Consider the following 19,065-nt stretch of genomic DNA (forward strand, 5'->3'; position numbering starts at 1 on the left):
AAGTCCTTGCAAAAAGACTGAACTGGGGATGCCTGGGTAGCTCAGCGATTGAACATCTGCCTTTGGCTCAGGAAGTGATCCTGGTCTGGGGATGGAGTCCTGCATTGGGCCACAGAAAAGAGCTGCCCACAAGCTACTTGCTCAGGGGAGAGTTCAGGAGTGTAGCATCCTCCTCTGTTTCTCTTTGAATAGGTAAATGAGATTGTGCATGCTGTAGCAGCCAAGCCATGGCCCAAGTGGAATCATTATCATTACATCCTTAACCACGTGGGAATCACTACCATCACATTTATGATCAAGATACACCCTGAAGTCCCAGAGCCAAAGGTAAGAAATCATGACGAGATTGGAGTTTGTTGAGTTTGTTTCCACCACTTCCTTCTGAGAACATCACATCTAGATGAAACTGGTTCTTTGCCTTTTTAGAGGTAGCTATTGAATGCACACATGGGTGGGGTTAGGAAGGATCAGAAAATATTGTATTTCTTGCCCTTAATTCCTCTAGTTAACTCACAGGCTAACAGAAAGAAAAAAAAAACAGAATAAGAATGGTTTAAATTTTTTATTCATACATTCATTTAGTCTTCACTAATACAAGCACTACTTTAGGTGTGTGGGATACAGTGGTGGATAAGATATAGTCCATGTTCCTAAAAAAAAAAAAAAACCAACTGTTAGAAAAAGATGAGACGTTATAATCCAGTGTCATCAACAGAATGATGGTCCCCCTCAGTGCTGCCTCCTGTATCTTTTAAACAGTACTCCCTACTTATCTATGTCCAAACTCCACTTAACAGAAATAATAAAGTTCTTCTCATTTTTGAGGCATTTGTGCCTAAAATAATTGCAGAATCAAGCACATAAATGGCTTCAGTAAACTTTCCTCAGATTGACCACCATTGTGAAATTAACAAGCAAATCACACGTTCACAACATAGAAACAATATGGTCATATATGAATTTATTCCATCATGTCTATGCACACCCAGAAAAATTAAATTCAGCCAAGGCCAGGTCTTTAGGTGGTGAAGGGTTAAGAAGCAGAAAGCACCACCCTGTTCTCATCCACTTTCTACAATTCATATTCTCACAATCAGCATTATCCTTCAGGATACAGCTTTATCTGTGAAGTGCCGCCATTAGGATAAAAATATATTATCAAGAATAAGTAACATGCGAACCCACTAGCACACATCAAAGCCCTGTAACACATTAGCAATAGTATATATATCTGTATGGATTATATCAGATCAGATCATAACATAGAGGAAAGGTACATTTTTGACAGAGAATGTGGGAATGGGGTGAAGGAGGCAGCATCAGTCACTAGAGTGAAAAGTACTAAAAAAAAAGTTTTATTTCACAAATGTCCCTAGATCTGATCTTTAAACTGTTAACATAATATCCAAACACTCAAAGGGAGTCCAGCAATACACCATCAATCCTAGGGACATTGCGCTAATCTTACATCAAATGCCATGTCCTAGAAGGTTCAGCATTCACAAAATACACACTCATGGCTCTGCCATCACTCAGAGGCCTGCTCCCTCTTTCTAGGGAGCCTTATGACAGATCCAACCCATCAACGTCTGACCCTCTTGCAGACCCACGGCAAAAGAACTTCACAGCTAGAGGCTCGGAGACCAGCTTCGCTGAAGGTACCACACTTCTGTATCAAGCTGTTTGAGAGAATACTGTAAGAAATCAGAAAAGTCAATCACTTAAGGGAACATAAGAATAAACGAGCTGCAAGGCATGAAGGCATAAAAACAGAGCCTGTTCATGAGCCTCTCTTTAAAATGTCATCTTTTTTTTTTTTTTTTTTTTTTGGCTCTCATCCGTCATTCATTTCCTCCCATGTTCCCTAGTTCATTTTCTTACCTTTCCCTCTCCTCTCCATCTCTTATCCTTGATCTATTTCCCCAGTCATATCATTTCTCTTCCCCTTCTCTCTTTCTTCCCCCCTTGTTTTGAATCCCCTTACCTTGAGTGGTTTAAGGCTGATCCATCTTCCCACCTCCAACCAGAACTGTTCCTGAGACCAATCCAGTAGTAGTCCTTTCTGAGGAAATTTTTAAGCAGGCTCTAATGGAGAGATTGAAGATGATAAAAAAAAAGGTTAAGAGAATGTAGAAAACCAAAGAAGAGATTCAGTGTCATGATCAAATAATTATTCCTTACACTCCCTCTCATTACCATTATTATGGACTGAATGTTCATTTCTCCCCACAATTCATATGTTGAAGCTCTAACCTCTAACATGATGGTAACTGGGGTGGGGCCTTTGGAAGGTAACTAGGTTTAGATGAGGTCATGAACCCCTCATTAATGATGGGATTACTGCCCTTGTGAGAAGAGACCTCAGTTCAACCTCCCTCTTCAGGAGGGAATACAACCAGAGGGTAGCTGTCTGCAAGCCACAAAGAAGGTTCTCACCAGCAACTGAACCCGTCAACACCTTGATCTTGGACTTCCCAGCTTCCAGAACTGTCAGACATAAATGTCTGTGGTATAAGCCACCTAGTGATACTTTGGTTAGCAGTTTAAGCTGATTAAAATCACCTCCTAGTCCAAATAACTTAATCTTTCTTTTAAACTCTAATTCTAGAGATGCATTGCAGAGTGGAACATTTCCTAGAATTGAACTTTCTATCTATAATTGCATTTTTATAATGTGAAAGATAGATAAATATTACATCTCTGCTTTCCGTTGTAAGTTCCTCGATTAGATGAAGTACTTAGTAAATATTCAAATAACTTTTACAGAAAAAAAGCTAAATACCACTATAGAAGCAGTCATCTTTCTCATTATCATTTAATACATAAGTTATTATTAAGTCTGTAGCAATATTCTTGTTTTTTTCCCAGTACTACACTCCCATTTTCCACGTTCTCATCAATCTTGAATATGACAAGAAAAACAAAAACAGTTCTTAGGGAAGCAAGCATAAAATAAAGTTAAGCTGTCTGCACCTCTATGTTCTATGCTACCACTAGAAGAGAGATAACAGATTCTTTGCTCTGTAGAGTCTGACATTCAAATGAAGGAGTTTATACTCTAAGGCAATTGCCTCAGTAACTGGAATAAAATAAAGGATAAATCCCAGAAGATTAATTCTGTGGTAGGATTTGGTGTTTACAATAAACATCACCTCAGCTTTGAAAATTGCTTTCATAGCAGAGACTTTTCTTGTGATGCTGAATTTTCAATGTGATGTTAATGTTAACAAGTAATGTGTTTGTTCATGAGTAAGAAGGATAAAACTGTAAGTCTGAAGATCAACATATTGATGGAAAATACTTACATATAAAATAAGAAGCTCACTATTTGTATATGTTTCAGAGTACAAATGAATGTTTAGAGGTATCCATATGTGTCTTAACAGATACCAAAACCCTTGGGTTACAAGTGGTAGGTAAGTATGCACATGTACAGTAGCATTTGTGAACATTTAATAACTGATGTCTCTGTGTGTCCAGCAAATACTGTATGTATAATTAATGAGATAATTAATGCCTGGCATCTTCTCAATACTTCTTATTCTTAACCCTGGATGTCACTGTAAATCCCTTATGGAAAGAAAAAAGGAAAATAAGAAAGCATCTAAATTATATCCCCGTTCTTCCTATGTTGTTCCCAGGAATCCTGTATGTTAATTGTTTTGTTTGGTTGCCTGGTTGGTTTGGTTTTCTCTGAGTTAGAGTTTGACATGATAGATCAAGGCCATAATTTGAAAAAGGCCATAATTTGTTTCTGTGATCATATACTTCCTGACCATTTGTCTCAAGCCTCCTCCCTACATTAATGCTTTGAGATAACCAGGCATTTCATTTGGCAGTGGCCATCATGAGAGCATTGTATTCTCAAATTCGGTGAACTTGTTTTGATCTCTCTTCTCACTCTCTAAAATTATTGTTTGGAGGAATGGAAACTCAAAAAATAGCAGTGATATATGTTAATCCACAGTAATTTAGTGGTAAGACTTGGACTAGAACCCAACGTCTTCCCCTAGTACCCAAGGCCTTGTCTCTACTTAGTCCATCTCTCTGCAACCTACTTCTCTTTAAACTATGCTTTCTCAGAGCATCTGGCTGGCTCAGTCTGTAAAGCATGCAACTCTTCATCTCAGGATTATAAATTTGAGTCCCTCATTGGGTGTACAAATTACTTAAAAAATAAAAAAATTTTTAAAATAAAATAAAATAAACTGTGCTTCTCTAGCTCTGAAAAAATCATGAGACTCCTAGAAAATGTCAAGAAACATGCACATTCAGCTAAGAGACTACATTCTCTTTGATGAAACACACCAAGAAGACAGCTTACACTTATATTAGAACATTAGATTCCAATATTATTTACTTTCTTGGGGTCCCAGTGTTGCCACAGATCAGGCTGACATATGAATAAGGATATCTACTAAAGCTAAAACATCACATTTGTCTCTCATTATATCCAAAGTTAGATATCCTAAAACCGAGGCTGGGCGAGGAAGACCCAACATGGCAGAGTACTCTTGGAACTCCTCAGGCCATCTGAAAAACCTCCTCTAGAGGTTTTTGAAAAATCAAAGAAAATTACTGCTTTCTTCAAGTTTCAGGAAAAAAATGTTTTTAAACTTCCTAATTTTCCTCTAACATTATACATTTTTGTTCATTTAAACATATCAATAATTTCTAATAATGGCTTAATTAGTTGAATACTTTTTTTGTTGTTCATAACATCCTATTGTGCTTTTATTTTTTTCTAATTATTATTTTTTTTAGTTGAATACTTTTTGAAGAAAATACTCTTTTTTTTATCCAGCAACCACTAAGATATTAGTTTTTACATTGTTTTTATTGGAAGATGGTTACCAAAGGATAAGAATTCAAGGACTTTTCTCTTAACTATGTCTGGACTAGTTTCCTTTACTTACTTGGAGACTATCATTGGTATGAAAAGGAGACTATCATTGGTATGAATAAAGAATTTCTCCTAAAGTAAAGAGAAGCATAAAGCTTCTTTGCATTCCCAGGAAAGACATTAAAAGAGGATGTCTTAGTTCTGGCTGCTATAACAAATTACCATAGACTGGGTGACTTAAACTATGGGCACTTAATTCCCAGAATTCTGAAGGCTGGGACATTCAAGATCAAGTTTCTGACAGATCTGGTATCTGGTGAGAGCTTACTTCCTGATTTGCAGATGACCATCTTCTCATTGTATCCTCACATGGTAGAGAGAAGAGAGACAAGCGCTCTCATGTCTCCTCTTATAAGGGTATTAATCCCATCATGAGGGACCCACCCTCATGATCTAATTTCCCAAGGACCACATCTTCATATGCCACCACGTTGAGGATCAGGATTTCAATATATGAATTTTGGAAAGCACGAACATGTAGTCCATAACAGAAAGAACAAGTCTTTCATGCTACTTCCCATTTTAGAATTACTTCTATTTTCTCTTCATTGAATTTCAATCTTAGTTTCCATGGAAGAAACATGGTTGCAGTGGCTTCTAAATGAAACATTTGAAAAATCTGTAAAACTTGCGTATCAATACTTCCTTCCCAAATAATCTATCTCCTGTTATAGCTTTGTTCTCTCAAGATAGGGTATCCTGAAAACAATTATGTCTTATATTTGTTTTACATTAAGGTTTTCAAAATACCTTTGTATCCATTCCTAACTTCATCTGAAAAGTATGGCATTTAGGAAAACAAAACAAAAACAATATACTGCCATCTATCACTAACTCTTCACCACTATCTGAGGATTAAAAAATTGCTTAATCTGGCTTAGCCTTAATTTTCTTAAGAGGACTTAGTTCAGATATTCTCAAGGCTTTTTTTTCCAGTTATAAAATAAAACCCTAATTAACATGGTGGAGCAGAAGGGGACCCTAGATTTGCCTCGTGCCACAAACACAGCTAGATAAATATCAAATCATTCTAAATACCCAAGAAATTGATCTGAATGCTAAGAGAACAAACTGCAGAACTAGAGGAAGAAAAGAAACCACACCAGGGGATGTAGGAAGCACAGAGACATGATTCTGGGGAGAAAAGAAATGCAGGTGCTTCAGAGGAGATGGAGCCTTGATCTTGGAGAGAGAGAAAGAGACAAGAAAGTGAGAAAGAGAAAGTAGTACACAGGGAATTGCACAAGAGAAACACTTCCCCTAAACCACTGACTGGGAAAACTAGAGCCACTGACCATCTTAAGTTTTTACAATCAGGGAAGCCCAAAGTCTGAAGCTTCAGAAGTCCATTAGCCACCAGTGGAGCCTGTCGGCCATAACAGTGCTTCTATGGGGAAGGAAAGCAAAGACCTGGGACCAGACAGCATGGTTTGAGGATCCCCTTGGTTGCATCGGAAGAGACAGTTCCTCTTCTTGGAGTGCATTTGGGAAAGGAGGCTCAGCTTCTCAGGGGACAAAAGAGCTGGTGGGCACCAGTGTGCTGCTCTGTTCATTAGCACAGGAACAGAGACACCTGCTGAGGGCAGCAAATCTTGATGCTGGCTTTTGCTGAGCTTTACCATAAACTCCAAGCCACTGTGCAATCATGTGACTACTTTTCTGGGACTAAAGGGCACCAACTGCAGTGTGGCAAGACCTTCCCCCAGAGGATCAGCACCATGTGATCTGTGCTGCTGGGGCTCCTAAAATTTGGAGTTTTGAAACCCAGCCATAAACCTGGGATAAAACACAGAAGTACCATGCCATGGGGTGGGCAGATGGGTTGGCCACAGACAGGGTGAAGGCAGATATCTGACGGAAACCAGTAATACAAGAGGAGAGACTGTTTGCTCTGTGAGGGCTTCCTGAACAGTGGCAGGCTCTGCCTCCCTGCACCCTATAGGTGCATCTTTACTAGGGTAAGTCAGCCTGACAACCAGCACAGCAGGCTCTTCCCCCAGAAGACCAGCACAAACCCCTCACACACCAAGTCTATTGACCATAGAAGTGCTGCAAAGCTTCAGCTCTAGGGGAAATAAGATCTAGCCCCTTTAAAAGCAGACCAAAACACACCTAGTTAAAACTTTAAAACTTGCCGCACTGTGGACAAGGTCCAAACACTCCCTACTGCAGGCAAGGAGAAACTCAGCAGAGGACTGACTTGAAGGAAGGAGCAGCCAAAACACAACAGCACAGTGCACACGCTGAAACATTTCCAAAGCACCAGGCCTGGGATGCCTCAGTGGTTGAGCATCTGCCTTTGGCTCAGGGCATGATCCCGGGATCCTGGATCAAGTCCCACATCAGGCTCCCTGCGAGGAGCCTGCTTCTCCCTCTGCCTATGTCTCTGCCTCTCTCTCTATGTGTCTCTCATGAATAAATAAATAAATCTTAAAAAAAAAAAAAAGCACCAGGCCCTAGACAGTATAGGACCTCTTCTTAATATAGCCATTACTTTCAGGAGCATGAAACATAACAGGCTTTCCTAACATACACAAAAACAGCGACCTACACAAAATGACAAGACAGAGGAATTCACTCAGAAAGAAAGAACAAGAAGTGATAACCAGGGAACTAATCAAAACAAATGCAAACATGCCTGAACTAGAATTTAAAACAACAATCATGATGATACTAGCTGGGCTTGAGAAAAGCATAGACGACACCAGAGAATCTCTTTCTGCAGAGATAAAAGAACTAAAAACTTGTCAGGCCAAAATAAAAAATGCTATAGCTGAGATGCAAAATTGACTATATGCAATGACAAGGATGGACAAAGCAGAGGAATGAATCAGTGATACAGAGACATAATTATGGAAAATAATGAAGCGGAAAATAAGAGGGGAAAAAAGTATTGGATCACAAATGTAGACTCACGAAACTCAGCGACTCCATAAAGGATAATAAAATTCATATCATAGGAGTCCCAGAATAAGAAGAGAGGGAAGGGGGGGCAGAAAGTTTATCTAAACAAATTATAGTTGAAAACTTCCCTAATCTGGGGAAGGAGACAGTCATTCAAGTCCAGGAAGCACAGGAAACTGAAACTCTCACCAAATTCAACAAAAGCTGACCAACACCAAGATATGTCATAGTACAATTTGCAGTATATAGAGATAAGGAAAGAATCCTGAAAGTAGTAAGGGTAAAGAAATCCCTAACCTATAAGGGAAGATAAATCAGGTTAGCAGTAGCTCTCTCCACAAAAACCTGGCAGGCCACAAGAGAGTGGCATGATGTATTCAACATGCTGAATGGGAAAAATATGCAGCCAAGAATACTTTACCTGATGAAGCTATCATTAGAAGAATAGATAAAGATCTTCCCAGACAAAAAGTCAAAGAGTTCATGACTACTAAACCAGCCCTGCAAGAAATATTAAAGGGGGCCCTTTAAGTGGGAAAGAAAGACCAAAAGCAACAAAGACTAGACAGGAACAGAGAAAATCTCCAGAAATAGCAACTTTACAGGTAATAATATGGCACTAAATTCTTATCTATCAATAATTACTCTGAATGGAGGTGGACTAAATGCTCCAATCAAAAGATATAGGGTATCAGAATGGATTAAAAAATCAAGACCTATCTATATATTGCTTACAAGAGACTCATTTTAAACGAGTGTAATGACACCTCCAGATTGAAAGTGAGGGTATAGAGAACCATATATCATGCCAATGGATGTCAAAAGAAAGCCAAAGTAGCCATACTTATTTATATCAGACAAACCAGATTTTAAACCAAAGTCTGTAACAAGAGATAAAAAAGAGCATTATATAATAAGTAAGAGGTTTATCCAACAAGAAGATCTAACAATTGTAAATATTTATGCCCCAACTTGGGAGCACCCAAATATATAAATCAATTAATAACAAACATAAAGAAACTCATTGAGGGACGCCTGGATGGTTCAATGGTTTGGCACCTGCCTTTGGTGCAAAAACAGTACCACAGATCAAAAATACTAAGAGCTGGTTCTTTGAAAGAATTAATCAAATTGATAAACCCCTATTCAGACTTATCGAAAAGAAGAGAGAAAGAACCCAAATAAATAAAATCACAAGTCAAAAAGGAGAGATCACAATCAACACCACAGAAATACAAACAATTATAAAAGCATATCAAAAAAATTATATGTCAACAAACTGAGCAATCTGGAAGAAATGGATAAATTCCTGGAAACATAAAACTACCAAAACTGAAACAGGAAGAACTAGCAAATTTGAGTAAACCCATAACCAACAAAGAAATTGAATCATTAATCAAAAATCTCCTGACAAACAAAAGTCAGGGCCAGGTGGCTTCCCAGAGGTATTTTACCAGACATCTAAAGAAGAGTAAACACCTATTCTTCTCAAACTGCCCCAAAAAATAGAAATGGAAGGAAAACTTCCACATTCATTCTATGAGGCCAGCATTAGCTTGATTCTGAAACTAAAAAGGAGAGTTATAGGCCAATATCCCTGATGAATATTGATGCAAAAATTCTCAACAAGATACTACCAAGTGGAATCCAATAGTACATTAAAAGATTATTCACCACAATCAAGTAGGACTTATTCCTGGGCTTTAGGGGTGGTTCAATACTCGCAAATCAATCAACATGACATGCCACATTAATAAAAGAAAGGATAAGAACCATATGATCCTCTCAGTGGATGCAGAAAAAGCATTTGACAAAATACAACATCTATTCTTATTCTTGATAAAAAAAAAAACCCTCAACAAAGTAGGGATAGATGGAACATACCTCAATATCATAAAAACCATATATGAAAGACCTGCAGCTAATATCATCCTGAATGAGGAAAAACTGAGAGCTTTTATTCTGTAGTCAGGAATAAGACAGGAATGTCCACTCCCACTATCATTATTTAACATAGTACTAGAAGTCCTAGCCTCAGCAAATAGACAAAAAAAGAAATAAAAGGCATCCAAATTGGCAAAGAAGAGTCAAACTCTCACTACCCACAGATGACATGATACTCTGTAGAAAACCCAAAAGATTCCACCAAAAAATTACTAGAATTGATACACAAATTCAGCAAAGATATAAAATCAATGTGTAGAAATCTGTTGCACTTCTATACACCAATAATGAAGCAGCAGAAAGAGAAATCAAGACAGTCTCTTCAACAAATGGTGTTGGGAAAACTGGACAGCAATATGCAGAAGAATGAAATTGGACCACATTCCTACTTCATACACAAAAATAAATTCAAAATGGATGGAAGACCTAAATGTGAGACAGGAAACCATCAAAATCCTAGAAAAGAATACAGGCAGCCACCTCTTTGATCTCAGCCACACAACTTCTTACTAGAGACATCTCCAGAAGCAAGGGAAACAAAGGCAAAAATGAACTATTGGGACTTCATCAGGATAAAAAGCTTCTGCATAGTGAAAGAAACAATCAATAAAACTGAATGATGACCTATACAATGGGAGAAGATTTGAAAATGATGTATCTTTTTTTTTAGTCTTTCTTTCTTTCTTTCTTTCTTTCTTTCTTTCTTTCTTTCTTTCTTTCTTTCTTTCTTTCTCTTTCTTTAACAGAGAAAAAGTACAACGAGAGGGGAGCAACAGGCAGTGGGAGAGGGAAAGGAAGCAGGCTCCCCACTGAGCAGGCCCCATGTAGGGCTCCATCCCAGAAACCTGGGATCATGATCTGAGCTAAAGGCATTTGCCTAACTGACTGAGCCACCCAGGCACCCCACAAATGACATATCTGATAAAGGGTTAGTATCCAAAATCTATAAAGAACTTATCAAATTTAACACCCAAAAAACAAATAATCCAGTTAAGAAAATGCCAGAAGACTTGAATAGACATTTTTCCAAAGAAAACATCCAGATGTCTAAGAGACACATGAACAGATGTTCAATATCACTCATCATCAGGGATATACAAATCAAAACCATGATGAGATACCACTGCACACCAGTCAGAATGGCTAAAATTAACAACATGGTAAACAACAAATGATGATGAGAATGTGGAAAACGGGGAACCCTCTTGGACTGTTGGTGGGAATGCAAACCCACCAATAACTACTGTAGCCACTTTGAAAGCAGTATGGATTGTCCCCAAAAAGTTAAAAATAGTACTACCCTATGACCCAGCAATTGCACTACCAGGTATTTACCCAAGGTTACAAAAATGCTGATTCAAAGTGTGCACATGCACACTGATGTTTATACCAGCATTATCAACAATAGCCAAATTATGGAAAGAACCCAAATGTCCATCAGCTGATGAATGGATAAAGAAGAGGTGGGGTGTGTGTGTGCTTATATATATATATATTTATATATATATATAAATGATACTCATGTTTATATGAATATACATATTCACATATATAATAGGAATATTACTCAGCCATCAAAAAGAATGAAATCTTGCCATTTGCAATAACATGGATGGAACTAGAGGGTATTATGCTAAGCAAAATAAGTCAGTCAGAGAAAGACAAATACCATATGATTTCACTCATATATGGAATTTAAGAAACAAAACGGATGGACATAGGGGAAGCAAAGAGAGAGAGAGAGAAACAAAGCATAAAAGACTCAACAATAGAAAACAGAAGGTTGATGGAGATAGATGAGTGAGGAATAGGCTAGTAGGTGATGGGTATTAAGGAGGGCACTTGTGATGAGCACTGGGTGTTATGTGTAAGTGATGAATCACTAAATTCTATACCTGAAACCAATTTTACCATATGTGTTAACTAATTAGAATTTAAATACAAACTTGAAGCTTTAAAAAAAAAAAAAACCCTGAAATATGCACAAGTTTTATCATCCTCTTCTTTACAGAGGAGTAAAAAAGTTCACCTTGGTCAAAAGGCTTACCCAAGGCTCCGCATTGAATAAGCATCTAAATTTTCTCTCCCAGTGTTAAGCTTTCATATATAAGGCTCTCCCCTTCTAGTGATAAATAAGATCATATTGTGCCCCTGATTAATACTTTCTGATGGTTTCCTCTTTCACACAGAACAAAATATAAAGTTTCTACTATGTATATTATAAGATTTTCCATGATCTAGACCTTGCCAACCATTTTATTCATTTACTAGCTTCCAGTCATATGACCCTTCTTTCAGTTCTTTTAACATGCCAAGGTCATTTTTACTTTATGATCTTTACATAGCTTTTCCCTCTGCCTGAAATACCCTTTCCCTAGATTTTCCTATGGGTGTCATTCAGGCCTAGGTCCCAGCTCCAATGTTACCTCCTTAGATGGCCAACATCCTTGGCCAATCTAAAGTAGTACCTACATTTACTGTTTCACTTTCTTCAAAGCATATATCACCATGTTAATTACTTCGTGGATGTCTGTCTTTCCTCTGACTAAAATGTAAGCACCCTAACAGCAAGAATTCTTGATTATTACTGTAACCCCGCCACCTAGGAAAATATATGAAATTATTTACTTTAGAGTTTGTAATGTTCAGTCATATTTTAGAAAAAAATGCAAAACCTAAAGTCAAAATGGAGACAGAACTTAGATAAAATCAGATACAGCATGACTCAGTGCCATACTTTAGGTCAATATTTATGCATTATACACACATAGACATGGTTCTACAAGTAATATTTTTAAATTGTAATTTAGATATTATTAAGGCATAGAACATACTCCTTAAAATTCTAAACTAAGATGGTTTGTGGGATATATCTAAGTTATTTCAACTCCTATGGAAATAAATTAATAATATCTCAAAGTTACTTGGGCTCATCTATTCTTAGGAATTATATCCTAAAAAATAACCTCAAGAAAAATAAGTCATAAAAATATGCATATAACTGCATAGCAATTAGAAATAAGTAAAACTTTATCTTGAAATATGAAAAATAAAATAAAAGAAAAAAGAAAAAAAAGAAAAAAGAAATATGAAAAATAGATAAGCAATAATAGAATAATACAGAACTTTAAAAAATAAATACCTAAAATAATTTAATGTTTGGAAAAAACAGGAATGAAATGATGTTAGGTAATAAAAGCAGAATATATAAACACAGTGTGTCCAAAAAACTAGAAACATAGGATAAATGTATTTTTTTAAAGATTGTATTTAATTCTTTGAGAGAAAGAAGGAGACCATGAGCACAAGCAGGGGGAGAGGCAGAGGGAGAGAGAAAGGAAGAAGCAGACGCTCTGTGCAGCAGGGAGCAGGATGTAGGGCTCAATCCCTGGACCCTGTGATCATCACCTGAGCTGAAGGCAGACACTTAACTGATTGAGCCACCCTGATGCCCTTGTATTTTTTTAATAAATATATCTGTTTTAAATAAATGTATCTGGGGACATCTGGGTGACTCAGCAGTTGAGCATCTGCCTTCAGCCCAGGGCGTGATCCTGGATTCCAGGATTGAGTCCCACATCGGGCTCCCTGCATGGAGCCTGCTTCTCTCTCTGCCTATGTCTCTGTCTCTCTCTCTCTCTCTGTGTGTCTTTCATGAATAAATAAAATGTTTAAAAATAATAATAATAAATAAATAAATGTATCTGTTATATTTTTTAATAACATCATCAATATTTTTTTCTTCAATCTCCGGATACCTTTCCAGGTGAAGTATTTAAAGCAATGGATGTGGTTACTAACTTGAAAAAATATATATAATACAGAGCACCCATAACATAAAAATCAACTAGATCTTTAAATTTAGAGGAATTTTGCCTGAAAATATATCTTTAGGTTGAATAAAAACATATTGAGCATATTACTTGAAAATGTAACAAACATACTATTTAAAAATAGGTTTATCCTATGTTTTCAGACTTTGATACTTTATAGCATGCAAACTGTAATTACTATCATATAAAAACATGCAGCTACATTAAGAGATTTCAAAGGAAAATTTGACAGGCTACAAATCTCTAGAGTTTAACATTGATATGAATGTTCCTTATAATCTTGTGTATGTGCACAATACTAAAAGTCAATTAAGACTTACTGTGTAAACCAGAACACTCTCTCTATTTTTTTTTGTTTTTTTTTAACCATCATCTCTTTTATTTTATTTTTTTTTAATTTATTTTTTATTGGTGTTCAATTTACTAACATACAGAATAACCCCCAGTGCAGAACACTCTCTTTAAAAGACAATGAGAGGGACGCCTGGGTGGCTTAGCAGTTGAGTGTCTGCCTTCGGCTTAGGGCATGATTCTGGAGTTCTGGATCGAGTCTCACATCAGGCTCCCTACATAGGCAGAGGGGGAAACAGGCTCTTTGAGGGGAGCCTGATGTGGGACTTGATCCTGGGACTCTGGGATCATGTCTTGAACCAAAGGCAGATGCTCAACTGCTGAGCCACCCAGGGGTCCCTCACTTAGCATGTTTTTAAGGTCAATTCATGCTGTAGCATGTATCAGAATTTCATTCCTTTTTATGGCTAAATAATATTCAATTATGTGGATATACCAATTTTGCTTATTCATTTATCTATCAATGGACAGTCTTACTGTCTTTTTTTTTTAAGATTTTATTTATTTATTCATGAGAGACACAGAGAGAGGCAGAGACACAGGCAGAGGGAGAAGCGGGCTCCCTGCAGGGACCACTTAATTGTACACTTGAAAATGGTTGAAATGGTAAATTTTGTTATGCATATGTTCTACCACAATTTTGCAAAATGTTAAAAAAAAAAAGTGAGAGATATCTTAACCTATTTACCACACCTGCACTTTGGTGTGAAGGTCACAGACACTGCTTTGATCTATTTATGAAGAAAGGGTGACAAAAAAACACAGACATTATCAGACAATAAGTACCTCCAGAGTGAAACAATTCTGCTACCATCCCCCTCTGTTTCCAGGCATTTCTTTGAAACTTCTAACATATTTCAGATTTCCTCATAAGGAAAATACCCAATTCAACAAGTCATAACTTATTTTATGACATATACTTCATGCATTTCATATCTTGGGAGACAGAAGAATAAAGCAAGTTATTTTGGTTCTAGGCTTTATTTTGAGCAACAAGGAGAATTAAAGTGGAAAAGAAGAAAAACTAAAATTAAGTGATTCATACTACGTTAAAGGAACTCCCACACAGATTTTCTCATTTAATATCATAAGAACACTGGAAAGAATTTTCTCTACTTTACACGTGAGAAACTTGAGAGTCAAAGAGGTTAAGAAAATTTCTCGAGTTCACATAGCTAGTGCACAAGGTAGTAAAAACAAACTCGTGACTATCTGAAAGAAATAAAAAAAAGTCCTTTCTGTTACTTTAAAATATGGGGGAAAGTAACCATGTTACTGTAATGTCTGTATTGCAGTATCCAAAGAAGGAAGCCCTAAGTATATTTAGATATAAATCCTAAAAACAAGAAAAGCCAATATCAAAAGTTCAGGAGGAAGACTGGGACAGTCCCAAAGTCATAAACTCTGATAGAGAGTTAAGTATGGGTTAAGGCTGAATGAGAGGTTGTTAAAACAAGAGTCCGATGATATAATCTCACATCATGATAATGAAGAAAGATGTTACAGGGTGAGGAGCATCGTGATAGATTTAAAGAAACCAAAGTATTTTCCAGAGAACTCTCTGGTCAACATACATTTTAAAATAACAAACCAACAACTATAACAAACAAATGCTAAGAGAAGAGAGGGAGCAGAAGGGCACTGGTTTCTGGGGCAGTGGAGTGGGCCTAAAAAATAAACTAAACAAAAACAAATGCTAATATCCTAAATGAACTGAGCCTAATAGAAAAATCTGACAACAAAAATCAAGAAGTTAAATATATCTAAAGATCTAAAGATAAATTCAAAGGACAAGAGAAACAATAGAGTAGATGTCATAAAAAACTAAAAAAGTAATGGAGTGATTCAATTTTAATTTTGTTATTAATTATTTTTAAAGATTTTATTTATTTGAGAGAAAGTAAGAGAGAGAGCACAAGTGGTGGGAGGGAGAGGGAGAAAGAAGCAAATTCCCCTGAGCAAGGCTGGATCCCAGAACAGTGGGATCATGAACTAAGCCAAAAGCAGACACTTAACTGACTGAGCCACCAGGCACCCCATCAATTTTCTTATTATTCTCTCAAAAATAAAATAAATATTTAAGTCCAGGAAAGAAAAAAGAGATAATAAGTGAGCATCTCACTACTTTTTAAATATATTTAAATCCCAAGAATCCTATAATGTACATTCCAGATTTCAACTTCAAATAATTTTTTAAACATGAACAGAAAAGGCATCAAAAACAAAAACAAAAGAAAAAGAATAGAAAATCCACAGAAGGCAATTAATAGGAAGTGTTGTCTTGTTTTTCAGCATGCACAAGATGTATCAGGAAGCCAACAAGTACAATATTTCTATATGTGGCTGATATAGTTTAAAATCTGGCTCTGAATTTAAAAAAAAAAAAGTGTAGCTCTGCCAGATTTGTAGACTTACATTTGTCACTAACTCTTGTTCATTAACCACTCATTCATCAGTAAATGGAGATGTTGAATCCTGTTTCATAGGATATGCTGTGAAAATTGAGAATAATATACATAAAATACCTGGCACATGGTCGGTGCTCCATATATATTAGTTTCCTATTCATTATTATTATTATTTATTATTATTATTATTATTATTATTATTATATTTTGATGTAACTGAACTAAGAAGTGGGCTACATTTATGTATCCTATTGACAGATAACTATTTAACAGCATGAGAGAGATACTTTCCCATACCTTTATAGCCTCTGGCATATAACAAACTAATTCTCTAGCAGTATTCTCTACCAGTGGAATGCCAATTTGAAAACTTTCTATTTTATAGTGAAAGGGAATAAAGGGGAAAGGAGGGAAAATGAGTGGGAAATATCAGAGAGGGTGATGGAACATGAGAGACTCCTAACTCTGGGAAACAAACAAGGGGTGGTGGAAAGGGAGGTGGGCGGGGGGGTTGGGGTGACTGGGTGACGGGCACTGAGGGGGGCACTTGATGGGATGAGCACTGGATTTTATGCTATATGTTGGCAAATTGAACTCCAATAAAAAGAAATAAAAAAAAGAAAACTTTCTATTTTAATAGACTCATATGCTCTTTTGGTAGCTGTTTAGTCCTAAGTATGATACTAAGAATATCAAGCATACCTTAAAATAGTATGTAAATCTTGCCTTGAGAACCAAAGAATAACAATGCTAGTAACAAGAGGCTCAGGAGATCAGATATAAGTCAAGCTGGTTCTAATAGAATCTGACAAAAGCTGGAGGCAAGAAAAAGAATTAGACCAGAGAATCCAGAAAGACTCCACAGGAATGTCAGAAGGGGTCATAAGACCCCGTGATGAGAAAATAAACTGGTTTTGGCAATATAGCCAATCTAACTCTGTTCAGCTTACTCAACAGCAGAGGCAGGATTCAGGGAAAGCAAAGAAAGATAGAAACACATTCCTCTAATACCCCTCCATTCCTTTGGGGGAGCACAGAGAAACAGAAATACCGCCAAGCCCCAGATATTCTGTGCGTTAGCTCTTTTCCTCCTTAGCTTTCATTATCACCTGGCCTTATTTATAATAGACACTATACCACATTCCTCTGTGGTACAGTCTTACATTATGACTCACAACTCTGTTTATCAGTATTTGCCCTGCAATGTTTCAAGCTCTTTGCTCACTTCTGCTATTGACTTTGGTCAGCTCAAGTCTTCAGAGGCAACTGCAGCAGAGTGAGAATAGGAGTTGCTGCAAAAGACCCAGAAAGCGAGGCTATTATGATCAGATTCCATGAAACCATGATTTCATATATCTAATGAATAGACCCCAATGCATTCTACCACCTAGTTTGGGGAAGGCATAAAAGAAAAGGAAGTCACAGGGACAGGCTGATTTGGAATTAGATTCTATGGAGAATTTCAAAGGAATTTCTCATTTGATAGAAAATAAGAAATCTAGATGCTGTAATCTTTTCTTAAAATAGGAAGTTGTAAAACTTAGGGACTTTATTTTCTCCTCAACAGCTTTAGAGTAGTTATCTCTCTGAATTTCTCCAAAGAATGTTAATATAGCTGAATTCCTTTTTTTTAAAACTGAAGAACAGTTTACACACAATGTCACATTAGCTTCAGATGTACAACATAGTGATTGGACAAATCTGGGCATGCTGTGCTACAAAAGTAATTAGCATTTGTCACTATACAATGTTATAATAGTTTAATTCTTAACAAACTGTTCTCTATGACTTGATTCTACCAAAAAAGAGTACATAAAACAGTATCAACACACAAAAATCAGCATGCAATTAGCACTAAAAACCTAATTAGAATTTATTTTCTTTGTATATGTTATTTACATTGACAAGTTAGAATTTGATTTTTGTATTCAGGATGTCAATTCCTTATATTACCTTGAGATGCTCTAGGATTAATAAAGAGCTCTCCTCCAGGAGACTGCTGGGTGGACAGGAAGGATCTGAGAAGCTTACAGGAAGTGGAGCCCGCCAACTTAGCCCTGCAAGGGGGTTAAGATCTCTCTCTCTCTCACACATACACACACACACACACACACACACACACACACACAGACGATCATCATGCACACTTTCCTTTCTTCTTTCCCAACTTTCTGGAATTTCTTCCTCCTCATGCCTCTCCCTCACCCCCCATCTCAATTGCTTCCTAGTCTAGAACTTGCTGGATTCCAAAGAATGGAGGGAAATTATTAAAAGACATTTAAGCCCTTACCACAGTCTCTTTGTCCCCAAGATATCTCTCTTCCCCTCCTTCCCAAATTCCACCAGCTGTTGTGCAAGAATCTGCTGTCTCCTTGTTGTTGGACTCCAATATTTCTAGATCTAATGCTTTCTTTTAATTAGACCTGTATTTCAGGCCTAATTCCTATGTGTAATACTCACCACCCTTCCATTTCCGGCACACACATGTACACACATTCCAGAGTATGCAAACATCTAGGTTTCCACACATGAAGATTGCTGGGTCAGACAGAGAAAGGGTAAGGACTAGGAAGAAGGAAGGAAGCAGGGGTAGAGGAGGAAAGAAAGGAAAGAACAAGGAGAGAGAAAGGGAGAGAAAGAGAAGAATGTTCCTTTTGTTCCTCAAAAGAGAACACACGATACTTTGGAATACCATTCACCAACATAACCTACATTTGCTAAA

At 36.9% G+C, this 19,065-nt stretch overlaps 1 protein-coding gene across 9 annotated transcripts in view; it reads right to left on the reverse strand.

Moving 5' to 3' along the window:
* Positions 1 to 547: 547 nt before the first annotated feature.
* Positions 548 to 19,065, reverse strand: part of KLRG1 (killer cell lectin like receptor G1) — a 45,422-nt gene continuing 26,904 nt past the window's right edge. For 6 of the 9 annotated variants that reach the window (XM_049102896.1, XM_025455020.3, XM_049102898.1 and 3 more), the window contains 2 exons: positions 1,985 to 2,085; positions 548 to 1,694 (listed from right to left, as the gene is read on the reverse strand). In XM_049102896.1, the coding sequence (XP_048958853.1) occupies positions 1,583 to 1,694; positions 1,985 to 2,085 (213 nt within the window). In that variant the 3' untranslated portion in view covers positions 548 to 1,582. Of the gene's footprint in view, positions 1,695 to 1,984; positions 2,086 to 16,350; positions 16,428 to 17,568; positions 17,636 to 18,296; positions 18,343 to 19,065 lie in introns of those variants that run through there. The other 3 variants (XR_007406606.1, XR_007406605.1, XM_049102897.1) reach the window with 3 other exon arrangements.

The sequence above is a fragment of the Canis lupus genome, chromosome 27 (genome assembly GCF_003254725.2).
Source record: "Canis lupus dingo isolate Sandy chromosome 27, ASM325472v2, whole genome shotgun sequence".
In the NCBI taxonomy this organism is placed as follows: Eukaryota; Metazoa; Chordata; class Mammalia; order Carnivora; family Canidae; genus Canis; species Canis lupus.